This window comes from Camelina sativa, chromosome 5, assembly GCF_030686135.1.
Source record: "Camelina sativa cultivar CO46 ecotype springtype chromosome 5, ASM3068613v1".
In the NCBI taxonomy this organism is placed as follows: Eukaryota; Viridiplantae; Streptophyta; class Magnoliopsida; order Brassicales; family Brassicaceae; genus Camelina; species Camelina sativa.
The window spans coordinates 37,219,689-37,238,071 of NC_141884.1; the positions used below are offsets into that span (position 1 = coordinate 37,219,689).

At 33.9% G+C, this 18,383-nt stretch overlaps 3 protein-coding genes, 1 long non-coding RNA gene and 1 pseudogene across 9 annotated transcripts; 4 read left to right on the forward strand and 1 right to left on the reverse strand.

The window, feature by feature from the left end:
* LOC104788022 (myb family transcription factor PHL8) lies at positions 1-2,129 on the forward strand. Of its 2 annotated transcripts, none has more exons than XM_010513702.3 (6): positions 1-459; positions 534-610; positions 714-762; positions 917-1,016; positions 1,114-1,183; positions 1,268-2,129. In XM_010513702.3, exons 1-6 carry the CDS (start codon positions 288-290, stop codon positions 1,817-1,819), a joined length of 1,020 nt encoding a protein of 339 aa, XP_010512004.2. In that variant the 5' UTR covers positions 1-287; the 3' UTR covers positions 1,820-2,129. The 2 variants fall into 2 exon arrangements, with proteins under 2 accessions (XP_010512004.2, XP_010512002.2); XM_010513700.3 differs by having other exon boundaries at positions 20-459; positions 914-1,016.
* Positions 2,130-4,215: 2,086 nt separating this feature from the next.
* On the reverse strand, positions 4,216-7,842 carry LOC104789730 (uncharacterized). Its single transcript, XR_002038225.2, has 3 exons — positions 7,674-7,842; positions 5,723-5,830; positions 4,216-5,028 (listed from the first exon to the last, which is right to left on the reverse strand). It is a non-coding gene; the product is annotated as an uncharacterized LOC104789730 (long non-coding RNA).
* LOC104788024 (CLAVATA3/ESR (CLE)-related protein 45-like) lies at positions 6,558-7,183 on the forward strand. The gene has a single exon (XM_010513703.3). The coding sequence runs from the start codon at positions 6,664-6,666 to the stop codon at positions 7,042-7,044; it is 381 nt and encodes a 126-aa protein (XP_010512005.1). The 5' UTR covers positions 6,558-6,663; the 3' UTR covers positions 7,045-7,183.
* A 2,568-nt stretch (positions 7,843-10,410) lies between the features above and the next one.
* LOC104788025 (zinc-finger homeodomain protein 11 pseudogene) lies at positions 10,411-11,382 on the forward strand (annotated as a pseudogene). Its single transcript, XR_015557828.1, has one exon. The product of XR_015557828.1 is annotated as a zinc-finger homeodomain protein 11 pseudogene (transcript).
* A 3,630-nt stretch (positions 11,383-15,012) lies between these two features.
* On the forward strand, positions 15,013-18,211 carry LOC104788028 (uncharacterized). Of its 4 annotated transcripts, none has more exons than XM_087451205.1 (6): positions 15,417-15,656; positions 15,740-15,804; positions 15,888-16,744; positions 16,988-17,389; positions 17,477-17,709; positions 17,805-18,211. In XM_087451205.1, the coding sequence occupies exons 3-6, from the start codon at positions 16,012-16,014 to the stop codon at positions 18,063-18,065; spliced, it is 1,629 nt and encodes a 542-aa protein (XP_087307331.1). In that variant the 5' UTR covers positions 15,417-15,656; positions 15,740-15,804; positions 15,888-16,011; the 3' UTR covers positions 18,066-18,211. The 4 variants fall into 4 exon arrangements, with proteins under 4 accessions (XP_087307328.1, XP_087307331.1, XP_087307329.1 ...); XM_087451204.1 differs by having other exon boundaries at positions 15,494-15,656; positions 15,899-16,744; XM_087451202.1 differs by having other exon boundaries at positions 15,013-15,804.
* The last annotated feature ends 172 nt before the right edge of the window (positions 18,212-18,383 follow it).

Here is an 18,383-nt window from a genome sequence, read left to right on the forward strand (position 1 = left end):
AAAACATAAAATAATAATTGTAAAGAAAGAAAGAGGAAAGGGTCAAGAGAGCATATATTCTCTTCTCCAACAGAACCCCACTCATGTTTCCAGATATGGAGTGAGAGAAGAATTAAAGAAAAGAAAAAAAAAAACATCAACCACTCCAAAGATTTATATATATGTCTAAATAATCTCCATATCTTTGCCAACAAACCCAACAATCTTTTGAAAAACAAATCACCCTTTCGTTTATTTAAATTTCTTGGGTCGTTTTCTTGATTTGTATATTGGAAGAGAGATTTTGTATGTGTTTATTAATGGAGATCAACAATAATGCCAGCGATAATAGCAATAGTATTAATCACAAGGCAAAGATGAGCCTTGTGTTGTCAACGGATGCTAAGCCAAGATTGAAATGGACTTGTGATCTTCATCACAGATTCATTGAAGCTGTTAATCAACTTGGAGGACCTAACAGTACGTACATCTTTTTGTGTGTTTCATCTTCATTTTAATGATTCTTGATTGTTTTGTTCTGTTTTTGTATGTAGAAGCAACACCTAAAGGTTTGATGAAGGTTATGGAGATTCCTGGACTTACCTTATACCATCTCAAGAGTCATTTACAGGTAAATAATGTTTACAATAATCTTTGATTGGATCAGTGTGTTTTCTCTTCTTTCGATTTTGTTTCTTGATGATGAACTTTGGATTGTCGTATTTGATCTCCAGAAATATCGGCTAGGGAAGAGCATGAAGTTCGATGATAACAAGCTAGAAGGTTTGAGATTCTTTGGTTCAATATTAAACATTGAAAATGTTTTTAAGACAAAGGATATAATCTTGAGTTTGAACTCTGATCTGACCATATGAGCTGAAGAAATCTTTTTAAATAGTATTATACTAATGTATGCTTTTGTTTCTTGATGTAGCAGTTTCCTCTGCTTCAGAAAATCAAGAAGCTGAGAGTAACAACGATTCTAGAGATCTCCGAGGCTGCAGTGTCACCGAAGGAAACAGCAATCCAACTAAAGAGTAATGATCAGAGAATCAAAAAGAAAAAAATATTTTGTAGATAGATTTTTTTGTATAGATGAGAATTAATTGTTTGGTTTATTTGAATAATGATCAGAGGGTTGCAAATCACAGAGGCGTTACAAATGCAGATGGAAGTTCAAAAGAAACTTCATGAGCAGATCGAAGTAATCACATCAATCATATCCCATAATTGAATCTAATTAAGCATAACCATCTCTCTCTGGGGTCTTATAATGTTTTGGTTTCAGGTGCAGAGGCATTTGCAGGTGAAGATTGAGGCACAAGGCAAGTATTTACAGTCAGTTTTAGTGAAAGCTCAACAAACTCTCGCTGGCTACACATCTTCAACTCTAGGCATGGATTTTGCGAGAACCGAGCTCTCTAGATTAGCTTCAATGGTGAACAGAGGCTGTCCAAGTTCTTCGTTCTCAGAGTTAACGCAAGCAGAAGAAGAGGAAGAAACAGAAGAAGGTTTCTTGTGGCGCAAGAAACCAAACAGCAGAGGAATTAGTCAGCTGAGATGTTCAGTAGAGAGCTCGTTGACATCTTCAGAGACCTCTGAGACAAAGCTGGATGATAACAATAACATCAATAAAACGATTGAGCTTCCGTTGATGGAGATCAAATCGGAAGTGATGAAAGGGAAGAAGAGAAGCTTCAACGACGTCGTATGCGTGGAACAGCAGCCTCTAATGAAGAGGATTTTTGGAGTTGATGATGATGAGCACTTGAAGTTGAGTTTGAATAGTTACAAGAAAGACATGGAGACGTGTCCGAACATAGGACTAGGGTTTAATTAAAGAAAAAAAAACATTTCACTATAAAATTATATAAAAATGTTTTAAAAGAATCCAATATATATGCATAGATTTCCATAGATTATTATAGAGATTTTGTGAGTAAGTCCAGGGTGAAGAACGCATGGGAATATTCTATATGAGTCAACATGATGATATATATAAAAACTATTATATATAGAAAATGTGTGATTTGTGTGTATAGATTAGGTGGGGGGGGAGGCTTGTGGATGTGGTAAAGGCGGATTTGGGGGAAACTTTTTATGATCAATGAAAGAAGCAAAATGATTAAATAAGAGTGAGCTTTTTATCATGATGTTCCGACCATGATAAGCATGTTGGCCTCTCAGTGGTTGTTTTATGACAAGACAAACCATACTTGAGTCATGCGATACAAATTTTCGAATGTAGTAGTATATCTTTGCTTAATTATTTTACTAATCAGCCAAATTCGAATATTTTCTTGGAACCCTATGAGAAGGTAATGCTTGTTATACGAATATTTCTTGTAACATGGAAGAAAGTGAGTCACGTGTTCATGAAAACGAGGCTTATCTGTTTTTCTTCCCCCAAATGAAGAAGTAAAGAAAGATCTATCATCTTTATGACTTTATGTATATATATAACCCCATTAGTGTGTAAGTTGGTGTGGTTAGGATTTGCTCTTTTGATAATTTTCTAGATGGAAAATATTTACGTTATTATTTGTTGGGATATATATATATATATATATATATTTTGACAGTTTTACTCCTAAACAAACACAACTTTTACTTCTTAGTCATTTTTTTATAAAATTATTTTACTTATAAGTTCATAAAAACTTCTCAGTGCTAATATATTTAAGCGATTTTCAACTATATTCATAGATTTTAAATGGAGAATTTCAAAAATACCCCTTTTAAAATACTTATTTTCAAAAATACCTATATGTGTTGTTCATTTTCAATTATACCCTTTTTATAAGGTTTAATTATAGATTTTAAAAAAATTTATAAAGATTTTATAACGGGTTTAAAAGGTTTTCTTACTCTAAAAAGTTATAGTTTATGATATATTTTTGTTTTTCATCAATATACATATTTTCAATATCATAACAAACTTTTAGCAAATTTTTCAAAATTTCACAAGTTTTTAAAAATTTTGGCAATATTTGAAACTTTCTTGTATTTTTCCTTTATATATTTCATTATAATAGCTAAAATTGTTTTTGTTAGTCTAAGCTCTAACTCGTGAGATATATAATAAACCCTAACTCCAAAATCATTAAATCCTAACCATCTTTAAGCTTTGTCGAAACTCATACCATGAGGAGCTCTTCAGTCGGCGGATGTCTCCCTTCTATTTTGTCACAAGCGGTGTCATTTGACCTTTCAACAAAATGGGGAAGAAACATGGAAGACATGAAATGAGAAAAAGATTTATAAAAAAACAAACTTGTGTGTAGGTTTATTAACTGTTACTAAAGATGTTAAAAGCTACGTCTGTTAAAAAAAAAAAAAAAAAAAAAAAAAAAAAAAAAAAAAAAAAAAAACTACACGTCGTAAACTTCCTATTTTTTAGAAACAAACGACAATAATCGAGTGGACAAACCTAAGGAGAATTAATTTGACGTTTTTCCAAAGTCTCCGTCCAAGCATATACATGGTTGTAGAACCCGTGATATGATATCACTGATATCCATCATCTATTTATGTGATCCAAAATAATATTTTGTCTGAATTCAATTATATAGTTTGCTTTCACATTGTTTGAAACAAAATGGGAAGAACGTTATCGGTATCGTCCAAATCATGTAAATTATGGCTCTGATATATTGCAGTATACGGTCAGTGTGTGTGGTAAAAACCATCTAACCAAGTTGATGCGTAAGTATGGTAAAATTGGTTTAGCTGATTTCAGTTAATGTCAAGTAATTAGAACTTAGAAGGATTCAGTCAAAAAAATTTTCGGATTCAAGACAAGTACCGATCCAAATTTTTAAGAAAGTGATAGACGTTGGTTTCTTTATATCACAAAATGATTCTTACTGCGACAAGTTACGCAAACTTATAGCATTAAGATTTACCTATCGTCCACCAAACATAGATTGGGTGTACGCTTAATGTCATATACATCACTTGTACTTGACTGATGTGTAACGAGACTGTCTGATACGCACATGATACTGTTTCCACATGTTCGCATCCTATGTAGAGAGTTTGAGTTAACCGAATATGCCCAAAAAGATATGTTAAAAGAGTACAATATAAGTCTGATAAATTTCACTATTTTCCTTTATTTATACTTTGTAAATTTAGAAAACTCAGATAATAATGTTAAATGCTCATTTTACTCAGAAGTCAGAACTACCCAATATTAGTCGAGGAGAAAAGTTTCACATTCAGGCCCATCTCATATATAAACAAACCCTACATTAAATCCACACGCTACTCATCAAGAATGCACAAATTGCAAATCATAAAAAACATTAACAAACATTAACAAACAAATTATTTCTAAAGAGGGACTAAAGAAAGATATGGAAATGGCGTGAGAACTATTTGTATCAGACACTAGGAATGTAGAAACGGCGTGACAACTATTTGTAAATTTACCAACTAGATCCGGTTTAGTCCACATGAGGACTAAATCGACGTAGGCCAGGACCAGATCTGCAAACCCATCGTTTAGCACGGTCCACTGCAAGCCGGTCCACAGCCTAAACCCTCCTCAATCAAGACAAATTTAGGACCCGACTAAATCAAGATTGGGTCACAGGCTCACAGCCATCGCATCATTTCTAATTTGTATGCTACAGTCATCAGCCACTTGTTTTATTGATTGTGTGCATTGGACCTTTATCCACCTTATAATCCAATTACAACCCAAGTTTTTGCTTTGATTTTGTGCTTTTAACTTCTTCTTTTGGATCCCTCCGACCACATCAGAGATCTCATTGGTCACATCAAAAAACGCATCAGGGGAATAACCGAATAAGAATGTCATTGTTTTAAATTCAAAACAATCTCCATCAAACATTTCAAGATCTCACTATCTTGTTCTTTAAAAAATGTAATGTTTTGGGTTTTTTTAAGTAAAGGAAAAGTTGCAACTTTAGGACTAACCTCGAGAATGCAGAAAAAGCAAAGGAGGGTGAACTCAAAATCAGCAAATGGGTTATTTTGTTTTTTGGACCAACGACTGGTCTCCTGCTTGCTTTGTCTTTGTGCCTGCAAGCAATATCCATACCTCAGTTTTTAAAATATGTTACTTTTGAGACAGAACCTGATGCTTCAGAATGTTCTTAAGTTTGCATGTGATTAAATATATTTGTTAAAAAAAAATATAAATGACAACAGTAAAGCAAAGGGCAAATTCAGATAAAGATAAAGATCGTCCCTCATGAATAAATGAGATAAGGAAAAAGAGAAAATTGTAGTCTTTTAGAATCATTGCATTTGAGGATTAAGATCTGTGGATGAATCAACAAGGTTGGAAAAAAGCATTATGAGGCATAATTAGCATAACTCACAAAATAAATAATTATAAGTTTCAGTAATTCTTAAACTTGGCAAGCAAATATCGAATCACTCAAAATATGACCTCATGGTGTGTCCAGACTTATGCTCCATCAAACACAATATCTTTAGTAAATTCTACTCAACAGCAACGCAGGCTAAAGTGACTATGAGGAGTTATGCTATGGTTGTTTTTCGAAATTGGTGTTAATGTGTTATATATGTGAGAAGATATAAAGATGAAGCAGCACAAATAAACATGCAGCCGATGTTGTTGCTTAAAAAAGTGAGCTAGTGATCCTAAAGTGAAGGGTGGGAAGATCTTAGAATAATATAAAGAATCATTCTTAAAGAAGAAAAAAAATAATGTATTTGTTTCTTTTCGAAGAGGGTTGCTCTGTTGTACCTTTTCTTTGCCAAAGTTTCATGCTTTATATGAGTAGCTCCTGTAGGTTTGTAGTAATGGAATAGTAGCAACGGTTTGCGTGGCCCACGGCTCCGGTCCGCTGTGTTCCTGCCATTTAACAAAACACCAAACAAAACCACTTTCCTTAACAACAAAGGAATTATGACATAGCCAGAATCCACAGCATTAAAGAGTGTAAACTTGAATGATTAGGATATATAAACCCATTAGTCCCGAAAAGTTAAAGGTATTGTATACTTCAAAGTACAATTCTGAAATCAAGGAAAAAAAAGCTTACGATGCGACGAATATGCAATGCCATAACCAGATAAGAAACCATTGAACCATAGCAGCATAGAAATTGGCTTATAACATTGATTAGGCAAGGCAAAACTTATAGATGGTATATACAAAGAGTGTCACTAAACATGTTCACTGGAAAAGTGTAAGGGTGTGTCAGTTTAACAATCGCCTTAAACGACGTGGCTAGTTAGGAAGGTCTCAAGAACCCAAATTGGCCAATTTGCCAGTCAAGATTGGAATGACATAAATATGGTTAGACAAAAGCAAAGGATAAATGTAGAGATGTAGGGAAACCAATGAAGAAAGATACTTAACTTCCCAGCGGTTTTCGTGTACTGAACTCTTTTGTACAATCATTGTCAGATTCTTTCATAACAGCCTTAATCTACTTAGATTTCCAAAGCAATGTTTTTTAAGTGAATCTAAATTCCCCCCAGGGTCCCATTTTGCTTTACACTTTAAAGCTCCCTCCAAATCCCAATAACTGATATATAACAGGACTATATCTACAGGGAGGAACACACACAAAAATCACAACTCAGAGAAGGGGCCATAATCTCATTAACTCCTAACCCTCTCTCATTTCTTTGAAGAAAAGAAAAGATACTCTGAATCTTCTTGTCTGCCTAAGAGCAGAAATGTTGGGTTCCAGTACAAGATCGATGCTTTTTCTTCTTGTCTGCATAGGATTGCTAGCTGACAACAAATATAAGGTCTCAGCCATGAGACATACAGAGTTTTTCCTCAGACAAACACAAACAGATAAAGCGAGAGTTCAGCCAGGTGAAATTGCTAAGCACAGGAGCATCGGCTTTCAATTCAAACACACCCTTGAAGATAAAGGAACGCTCAGGAAAAACAGGCGAGTTCTTGAGGAAGTAAACAAGAATAAAGTCAAAGCTGAAGAGACGCAAGAACAAAAGAATAAGACGGGTGATGATGACTCATTCCAATCAAGCAAGAGACGTGTAAGACGAGGATCAGATCCTATCCACAACAAAGCCCAGCCATTTTCTTGAGCGGCACAAGAGAAATCAAATACAGAAAAAAGGCAAATATACTATAGAAATGCAAGAAGAAGAAAAAAGGGCAGAACAATCAAATCAACCTTATCAAGATGAAGGTAGGTTAGTTGGTTTTTTTACTCGGGTTTATTATTCAAGTATAGGGTTTTGATAAGAACACACAATCTTGGGCAGTTGAAGTCATCATCAGAATGCAGAACAGCATTGTCTGTTCAAGATACACCAAGAGAATACATATTTGTTTTAAGTAGTCTTCACTCTCTTTTGTTTGCATCAGTTTCTCGACAATTCGGTATAAAAATTTTGCTCTTTCTGCATTTGCTTTTTAACTTCACCAAAACATATCTTATGTATATACAAAATCTCAAACAAGTTTTGATTTGTCTACATCTTCATTGTGAAGCCTCTCTTCAACTTCATTACTAATTACGAATTGCCACAAAAAAAAAAGTTCTAAAATTCAAAATCCTCGGTTCTTCTGAATGTTCACCACTACTCATGGATAATACTCGGATCATTCATGACACAAAGCCGTAAGATCAACCTTAAAGCAATTGCAATGACACAATGATTTTACTGGAACTAATGCTCAAAACGTATGCGCCATTAAAACGAAGACTTACAGTTCTACTATGAATACATCGTCCGGCAGGTTCAACTCCGCCGCCGCATCAGCAGTATCCTCTCATACGGTGAGGAGAAGATTGATATGCCACGCCACCGCGAGGAACGGTCAGCCACGACGGTTCAGTCGCCACCGCGAGTAACGGTCGGCCACGACGGTTCAGTTTCGTTTACCATTATTATTTGCTTGTTTTATTTGTAAGGCCCAGTCCATCATAATATCCTATTTGGGCCTAGCCCTTTAGATGCTTTTTAACCCCGACCTTAAGCAAGCCTCGATGATTAAAGTTAAAAAACACATGGTGATCATCAAGACATGAGTACAATACTAGTTCGAGTAGCTTAACTCTTCTTTAGTAGTTACTAGTTACTACTTTACTAGATCATATGTTTAGATACATATCTTATAGTAAAACGAATAAACGATAGGATTCACAATATATGTAATTGTAGATCTTATTTTGTAGTATCAATTACCAAATTCATTTAACAAAAAAAAAATAGGTGAAGAGATATAAACGTGAAGAGAAAATGACCCCATATGATAATTTCGGCTACAATTTACTTTTTTTTTTTCTCAAACCTCATCCTAGTGGCCGGGTTTGCGTGATGCGCGTGCTATTTTGGTCATTGACAAGATGCGATCGTGTTAGGACAATGTTCTAATCCGTCTTTATGATTCCAAATTGTATGTAATAGGCTTAAGTAAAGCAATTGTTAAATCAATGTCCCTGTCAATGAAATTATTAGCAAAACCATAAATACGATTGTTTTCTTTTATATTCTATGGTCAAAATAACGCCGATTAATAGTTGCAATTAGGATTCTAATTACGCGTGATTGGTGACTAGGTTTCTCATAAACGACAAAACGTTACACCAACTTTACTATATATATATTCATTGTTACTCCTCTCGCAAAGAATATTTTTATATCTCATTTTATCGATATGTATTAATAAATGGTGAATGCATCTTTTCCTGTGTAATATTCAGGGTGATCAGGGCTCTTAATAATGATTTATAATCTATTTCTATTTCAATATACTTCTAAGTTAATTTCACGAAGAGTACCAAATTCCAAAGCAAAACAATATGATTGTATGTTTCTTTTTGTTAATTAATCTAATTAAATCTCTAGTTTCGTAAAACTGTAAAACTGTAATTTGTAATGAATTCATCATTTGTTATTTTTTTTTTTTCTCTAGGTGACTCATCATTAAAGTAACAGTAGCTAGTCTCAAGATTTTCGTTCAAATAATTATTTTTTTATGCTAATAATAAAATGTATGAAAACCTATCGTTTTGTTCACATGTATATTAATGTTACATAAAAGTTACATCATTACACATTTGTAATGTAAACCACATGTAGTAAAACAAAATAATAACCATCAGTAAGCTAACAAAACATTACTTTATAGCGACATACACACTTTGTATAGTTTTGATTGAAATTATGTTTGTTATAAAGATAAACCTTACATAAAAGAAATTATCCAATATAATTGAAAACTGTGGGGACTTAGAAGAGGAAGGCTTGAAGATAGACACACATAATTGTGACCCAAAGCTAATCAATAACGTAAACATATTGCAAAGAAACACTTAAATTGCGGCGCTATACTAATGACAAGATCGTGAGAATATATAAAAAGGTCGGTAAGAGATAAGAAGAGTCTCTCAAATGGTGGTTAAGGAATTTAGACATTTTATTTTCATGGTTAAATTACAAAATGAAGTTTGGCAATTGTCACAACAAACGCAAAAAGTCTTATTATCTCCACTATTGGGGGTTAAGTATGCGTGCTAAACAGGTTTTTTGAGGGGGGTTTTCAGGACATTAGCACAAGTCAAATATCTCACTAGAACACGTAATTACCTATATTAGAAAGAAAAAGATTCAACTCTATTCTTTAGTTTTAGACTATCATTATAGGAAATTTTACCATTTTAGTCTTTTAGACCTCTAAGCCGATAAGAAAATAGTCCCTAGACAGAATCAAACTGGAAGAAAGGTTAAAATGCAGTGAGGTGATACAGTGAAATTTACAAAAAAGCATGGGGCAGTAACGTAAACTTTAGAAAATGAGAAAACTGTAAGATGTACAGTGGAATATGAAATTGCAGGGCAGCTGTAATTGTCCTTTAGTACGATGCATGTAATGGGCTTTTGCCACGTTTACACTTTGGACTCAATCCTTCAACTAATCCCATCCTCTCCTTGGAATATATTCTTTCTTAATTACTCTATTTGTTTCGTATATAATATAGTTCAATTTTATTCTATATAATATGATATATGGTTCAAAAATTACCCATCTGTTCCTTTTTCTACCAACAAGTTACCCACTGGTGAAAGCTGAAAGACCCATATCTTACGAATGTCCCGTAAAATCATTGCGTTTTTGATAAGACCTTAGATTCAGTATTTTTATACATTATTCAAAGTGTATAGTCTATGTAACGTATGAATAGATATCAAAACTAGTGACTACAATATTCAAAAATATACATGTTTCACCAAAACAAGAAAAAGTAAAAAGAAAATAATGAGTTGTAAATTTTTTTTTCATTTTTGATACAGTGAGTGTGTTCTTTCTTTTGCTGTATGTTTTGGACGTTTGTGAGTAAGCACTTATTATTTTCTCAAATCCTAATTATATTTCATCACTCTGCCATGTTCTTTACCGATATAATTACATCATCGTCACATGCACTTACTTGAATTATCTTTTTTAAAAAATAAAATAAAAGAAGCCAAAACCTAATCTTCTTATTAATCACAAAGCAAAAGAGTTTAAGTAAACACACTATAAAGACAGAACTAAAGTAAAGCTATGGATTTGTCTTCCAAAACACAACAACAACTTAAAACCTCTCTTCCCATCGTCGCCGGAGAAATGGGTGTTTGTTACAAAGAGTGTTTGAAAAACCACGCGGCTAACCTCGGCGGCCATGCTCTCGACGGTTGCGGCGAGTTTATGCCGAGTCCCACCGCTACTTCCACCGATCCTTCTTCTCTCCGTTGCGCCGCTTGTGGCTGCCACCGTAACTTCCACCGCCGTGACCCTTCCGATAATCTCAACTTCCTCATCCCGCCGCCGATTTCCTCTCCCTCCGGCACTGAATCGCCGCCGTCTCGTCACGTTTCTTCACCCGTTCCTTGCTCTTACTACACCTCAGCTCCTCCTCACCACGTGCTTCTCTCTCTCAGCTCCGGCTTCCCTGGACCGTCAGATCAAGATCCAACGGTGGGTAGGTCAGACAACAGCTCAAGAGGAGCAATGAGGAAACGGACGAGGACCAAGTTCACACCTGAGCAGAAGATCAAGATGAGAGCGTTCGCTGAGAAAGCAGGTTGGAAGATCAACGGCTGTGATGAAAAGTCGGTGAGAGAGTTCTGTAACGAAGTTGGGATCGAGAGAGGAGTTCTTAAAGTGTGGATGCATAACAACAAGTACTCACTTCTCAACGGCAAGAACAGAGAGATCGAACATGGTCTGTGTCTGAACACGACTCACAGCTGTAACAATGATGGTGATGGGTCTTCGTCTTCTTGAAAGAAAGATTCAAGATTTGGGTTAAAACCGTATTAGGATACTTTAATTTGGGATAATATGAGCATTAACCGGTTTAAAATCTCATTATAGTGTTTTTTCTCTAACATGTTATTCGATCTTGATATATATATTTATGAAGTTTGATCTTTTCTGTTTTCACTTTGACAGAGATGTGTGTTCAGAGATCATGATGGTTATGATAATAAATGAATTTTAATCGGAGGGTAACTTAAAAAAATCCAATTCGATCGATTGATAGATTTCTAATTATAGTAAGTGCATAATCCCTAATTGTGATTGCGGAAATCAAAAGATTCGTTTGTTTGTTTACATTGCTATATTATTCAATGTTATCTTCTGTATTATTGGAAATATAATCACCTGAAGTTTAGAGAAAAGGTAAGTAAAAAGTTTGCTTAATGAAGATACGACGACGTGGTTTACTCAAAGAATTGCAACAAACTATGGCGTGGCGGAATATAATTAGGTCATCTGGGCGGCACATTTTTGTTAGTATATTATATACTATATGATATGATATGATTTAAAGTTATTAAAATGCGGGCTTATCTCTTTCCATTTAGGGATAAGCTTTGGCAACAGCAACCTTGCTTATTTATCCAAATTAAGAATAATACAGACGTTACGATTATTAAAAATATCTACTCTGGTTTTGGGTTGGCTCTTCCCACACCACTAATATCTATGATTCTTCATTTTAATCATCCTCATGTATTAACGAATCACAGCGAAATGCTTTATCTCGTATAAAGCTCAATGCTGGAGACAAAAATATTTCACCATGTAAGGTACGAAGTAATGAAGACCAGACCCGAACAAAAGACAAGCCGGTACGATCCGTGCCAGAAAGACCAATGTGTATATGGCAAAAGCTTTGTAGATGACTGACTTACATGTTTTACTGATCATTTTATGGCTATACAATACATTTGTAACTTGTTTGATATAACAAACGTATTTTTGTGGATAGCATAATTTACATAAAAATATCGGTAATTAAGTGCATATATGGCAGGATGTTTGAAATTTTTGTATGTTACTAAATTACAAATTAAGATTCCTTTAGATGTTTATTGGTACGATGAATGAATGTAGAGGGACAGTCGATATCATTAAGGAAGGTTCACACATTTTATATGCTTCTATGGAGCAGTGGAGGGTAAGTCGATATCAATCAAGAGATAGTTTCAAACCTTATTTAGAATGATACTAAATTGGATCTCCGACAAACATTAATATGCTTCAAAGTTCAAACTGTATAGATTAGCTCAAAGTTAAGTTCAAATATCACAGTGATGGTTACATATATATATATATATATATATATATATATTAGCTGTGAAATTGTTGGGTGAATTTTTCTTTTTTGTTTATGTATCGTGAAAGAAAAATAAATTGTATAAATTCATCGTTCTATCAATTTTAAAGCCCAAAAGTTCATAACTTCCTTGTCAACATTTTTTGTTTTTTTTTATAAAAAGTTTTAAACTATTATGCATGGAGAGGAAAAACCTAAAGTTTAATCTCTGGTTCTTTTTCTCTACATTTTTGAATCGTTATATCAATTTCGAAATTCGTTATATTTTTAAAAATTTAGGGTTATACCAAGCTGTTAACAATGGAATTAAAAAACGTTTTAGAATCCTAAATAATCTAAACCCCTAAATTATTTTGTTGAGATGATATTTTCAAATCATGTTTCTATCATAAGGTTTTTGACTTTTTTCTGTTGGAATTGCAAAGAGGAAATAATTATATTTCAAAAGTCCATTATAGCTAAGCCCATTTGATATTCTTTTGTTTTTCGAGACCTAGACCCAATAACACACTAAAGGACATAGTAGTAATCTAACCAAGTATCAGGGATCCGTTTAATCTTTCACCACCCAAGTTTTAAAAACGTAAGCCGTTTAACTTTAAGCATACCAGAATCGAAGTGATTAAGTGAATAGATCAGAATCCAGTTCAGTGGGGATCTTGCATCCAGAATCGATATGCATAGAGTGACACTGTGACAGTGGGAGGGTTGAGCCGAGCCATAGTCGAAGCAGCTCAGGAAAACTCATCATGTTGTGAAAGGGCACTGATTTGTTGACCACCACATGGAAAATGGTTATCATCTATCTAGCTTTGTGTTTGTCTGATAAATGATTATCAAGACAAGTCTTCCTTGGGTTTTGGAGATGTATAAAGGTTCATGGTAGTAACCTAACCCCATCCATAAACCATAATTGATAATAATCTATCCCGAGTCTAATTAAATCTTAACACATAATTTTATAAACGGGGTGTTAAATGGATAATTTAACTCAATACATAAACACACAGACAAGTCAAATGATTAAATAAGTTGATTTATAGAATAGTGTTTAATAATTGTCTTCATCGATCGTCATCAACATCATTATCATTAAAAAGTGACGTTAAATAGTTTATTATTAAAAATTTTGTTTAATGAATAAATTACTGTCAAACAAACCTACATAATTTAATCCATTTTCTCTCAATTTAATGAAATACTCCCTCTGTATCAGAATACTTGATTTTTTAAGATTTTCACTAGGATTAAGAAAATAATTAATGTCATCCAAACAATACAAATGATTAATCCAAAACAATAAATGATGTATATAACCGTGTGCTTTTTTTTTTATGCTTAGAACAAATGGATTGATTTAATAGTTTATTTATAGTAAAAGCAAAATCATTAAATAGTTAGTTGATTTTGAAAATAAGAATGCATTAAGTACTCTAGAAAATCAAGTATTCTGATACAAGAAAAAATCCTAGAACATCAAGTATTTTGATACAAAGGGAGTATAACGTTAAGAGCAACAAACTTTACGTCCCTTACAATTTATGATACTAAACATCCACATTTGCTTATTTTTGTCCATTCTGTTTTTAATTTTTAATTAACAAAATCTCTACCACCATACATTAAAAGAGGATGGATACGTCAGCATCAGTGTCTGGTCACGATATATTGAAACACGTGTAGCCTTGCATCTCTATTGCACGTTGAAAATGAAACCAAAATGGTAATCAATTTGCTTTAACACCTACGAGAAAAGGACTAACAAACTATGCGAGTCGCATCGAAATTAAAATGGAGTTTTGAATTTCAACATAATATGAGCATCTGCCAAAATATACTACATTGTCAATCAACTTTTGGACCGTGACTTGCATCTTTGGACGGTCGAAGGCCAAACTCCCACGAGATTATCTTACACATATCTGAACCCATCAATACACGTACAAGTGTCCACCATAAGCTACACACAATATAAAATTGCTGATATTTTTCGTTGGTCGCCCATAGGCATGTATAATCCGGGCTAGGTCGTGATCCGATCTTACCTTCACTCGATCAAAATATCTAATAAATTTCATATTCAACTGTATATATTAACTTATGTTATTATGTGATTTTTTGACTTATTCACGCAAACGTACAATATACAATTTTAGAAAATAAAATTGGGTAAAAAAATTGTTTAAATAAAAAAATATCTAAAATTTTAAGCTTAAAAGATGGTTTTAATTAAAGGAAATCCACAATTATATAAAAGGAGTTGGATTAAAAAGATGGTTTTAAATTTTAATTAAAGTAAACCTCACATTATGACTCTTAAAAGATGATATTTTCTTTTCTGAACAAAAAAACAAAATAGATGATTTTTTTTTACCTTTAATTAAATGAAACAGTTGAAACTCCAAGATAAAAAGGGCAAGTGAACCAATGAATGTTTGAAGCAAAGTGACAAATGGACAAGAACCCGAGAAGCAATGTAATAAGTTTGACTCTTTGAGTTCTCCCACGTTGAACATTGTCCGTTCTCCGAGACAAAGTTAAGCAAAAATCTGAGGAAAGAATACTATTATTCGAATAATTTTAATTCAAATCCTAATGCATCATAGTATGTTACAAAAAAAAAAAAACTTTATTCTCTCTTCTCCCTTTCGGACATCTTAAGCACAAATACAAATTCTCGTTTAAAAAATCAATAAAAAAAAAGAAGAAAAACATTTCTATCAAAATTTTCGATTTTTTTTTAAAAATCAAAATTTTCGAAATTTAATGAGAAAGCAAAACATTACCTTAGGTGAGAGATATTATTACTACATAAAATGTGTAATAGTGAGATATTTTCCCATCCACAAATCTCGCACCTGATTCCATAAAATTGATCTCCTTCTTTCAACGCACATCTCTCTAGTGTCTCCTCCTCCACTTTCTATGTCCGTATACGTCGTCTCTCTAATAGTTGAAAGATCTCTTAGACGAAAATTTTGGAATTTTCTTGGGAGGAAAAAGTCATTAAAACACTAATCATGTGTAACCCTTGAAGACGTTTTTGCGTTTACTTTAAACCACACAAACGCGTTGAAATGGGTATTGTTACGACGAAGACTTATACTACTACTTCTACTAACTTCGATTTCTCCAATAAAGGTTTTGGTGTTGGTTTAAAACAGTTTTTGTACGGAAACAGTTTCGTAGTTCTCGATGCTTTCTGGGGTTCTCTCTCTAATCTCTTCAGGTAACGTTAAAGTTCTTCTTCTTCTTCTTTGTTCTCTGTTTTTGTGAGTTCTTCTTATTGGTTAATGGGTTTGTTTTATTTAGTGATAATTCAGACAAAGAGACAAGCTTGGTCGTGTTCAAGAAACAGAACACAAGCGATTCCTCTGTTTACGGTGATCATCAAGATCAAAACCAAATTGGTGGAACACAAGAAGACGATGATGAGATGGAAACCTCTCTGGTTTCGATTAGCAAGAGATGCGAGTTTTATTCCGACAAGAAAAGCATCGTTGGCTTTGTAGAAGAACCTAAAGCGTTTAGCTTTAAGTTTCGTGATTACTCTGCTACTGTTCATGAAGAGGAGGAGAAGAAGAAGAAGAAGATGGTGAGATTCTCGGATATTGAGGAACCGGACACGAGGTCCATGGTTTTGGAGAAATCAGAATCAGAAGGTTTTGTAAAGGAACACGTGAAAGAAGAGATGTTGGTTTATGAGTTCATGAGTTGTGGTGTCTTAAAGGAACTTTTAGATCACGAAGAACACTTGTTCGATGATGATGATGTTGATGGGTTTATAGAACTCAACCCAAGTTCACAGATTTCTAACTTTGCTTATGGAGAAGGAGAAGAAGAAGAGTTGATGAATATGGGGTTTGATGAACAAGAAGAGGTATATGATGAGTTTGATGATGGTTCAGATTCAGATGATGATGATGAGTTTGAGCATAGTGATGTGATTGAGAAATTGAAAACAGAGATAAGGACTGCAAGAACAGGAGGATTGTGCACCATTCTTGAGGAATCAGATACTCCATTAGAAGAGCTGAAACCACTCAAGATTGAACCAAAACAAGATCAGCACAAAGACAGAATCTCTGAAATCCACAAGGTTTACAAGAGCTATGCGGTTAAAATGCGAAAACTCGATGTCATTGATTCTCAAACAATGCATTCCATCAGTAAGTTAATCAATCCATTTTTTTTAATCAATGTTTAACGTTTTTGAGATATTTAGCAATGACATGTCTTTAGAGTCATTAATTTTTGTCTGATTCCAGCTCTTCCTTTGATTGTGAGGACAGATTTTTAAGAATGTCTCTTTCCTTCTTAAATGTTGTCTCAACTACTCTCAAGTATAATATTTGTTGGTGGGGTCTATAGAAGTACTATAATAGTAGTAACATATTGGTTTTGATTTATAGGTTTGCTAAAGCTAAAAGATTCATCTAAACCGAGCAGAAACAGTGTTAAAGCGGCTAAATTGCCTCTGCATCAGAATATATGGCCATTCAAGAAACATAAGCTTGAATGTGATCCGATTGAGAGACTTGTGAAAGAAGCGAGTAGAGACTTTGAGACTGTCTACGTAGGCCAAGTTTGTCTCTCGTGGGAGATGCTTCAATGGCAATACGCTAAAGTCTTGGAGTTTGATTCTCATGTTCCTCCTTATCAATATAATTTAGTAGCTGGAGAGTTTCAATTATTCCAAGTTCTTCTTCAACGGTTTGTGGAGAATGAACCATTTCAGAACTCATCTAGAGTTGAGACTTACTTAAAGAACCGTCGCCATTTCCATAATTTCCTTCAGGTTCCACTTGTTAGAGGTAAAACAAAACATGTTTTCACTATTCATGAGTTTATACTGAACCTTTCCTTTGTGGTGCTAATACCAAAATCTGCTGTGTTTTCAGATGACCGTTCCTCGAAGAGTAATAAGAAATGTAGATATGAAGGAGAATTCGCGGTAAAGATTGAAATGTTGAGAGAGATTATCCGAGAATCGATGTGTATTTTCTTGGAGTTTCTTTGTGCAGACAAAGACGAGTTTACTTCAATGGTGAAAGTTTCTCACCATACTCAAGTCTCTCCACAAGATCCTTTAGATCTTGAGCTCTTGACAGATATCAGAACTCATCTCCAAAAGGTATTTTAAATTCTTCAATATCTCGCTCTCCTTTTGTCAGATTACATTAATGTTTCTATATTCACACTCAAGAACCTGTTATTGGCCTAATGTAGAAGGAGAAGAAGCTAAAGGAAATACTAAGAAGCCAAATCTGTATAGTGAAGAAGTTTAAGAAGAATGAGTCAAAGAGTAGTGTTGGTGTCAAGGATGACTTACTGATAGCTCAGATAGAACTGAGACTGGTTTCAAGAGTGATGAACATATCCAAACTTACCACCGAGAAGTTAGTTTGGTGTAAGGAGAAACTTGACAGGATTAGCTTCAACGGTCGAAAGATTCACATGGAGCCATCTTTCTCTTTGTTACCATTTTGATCCTTTCTCTGCATATAAGATTAGATCATAGATGTTGGAAACATTATGGCTTTATCAGATCCAGGAAGATGTCTTTTTTTTTGTTGTTGTTCCTGAGAACAAAATGTATATCATAATCGTATGAGATATGGTAGCTTAGTTTTGTAGTTTTTCTCCTATTACAATTTATTAATCTAAGATCAGTTGAACAAAAGCATAAAAGAAAAGAAAGATAAATTTGTAATGAAGACTGGAAGTAAGTTTCTTGATTCTTCAAACTCGTAAGTGTTAATCATACATACCAATCCAAACCAAAGATTGTGGAAGTGGGTATAAAGA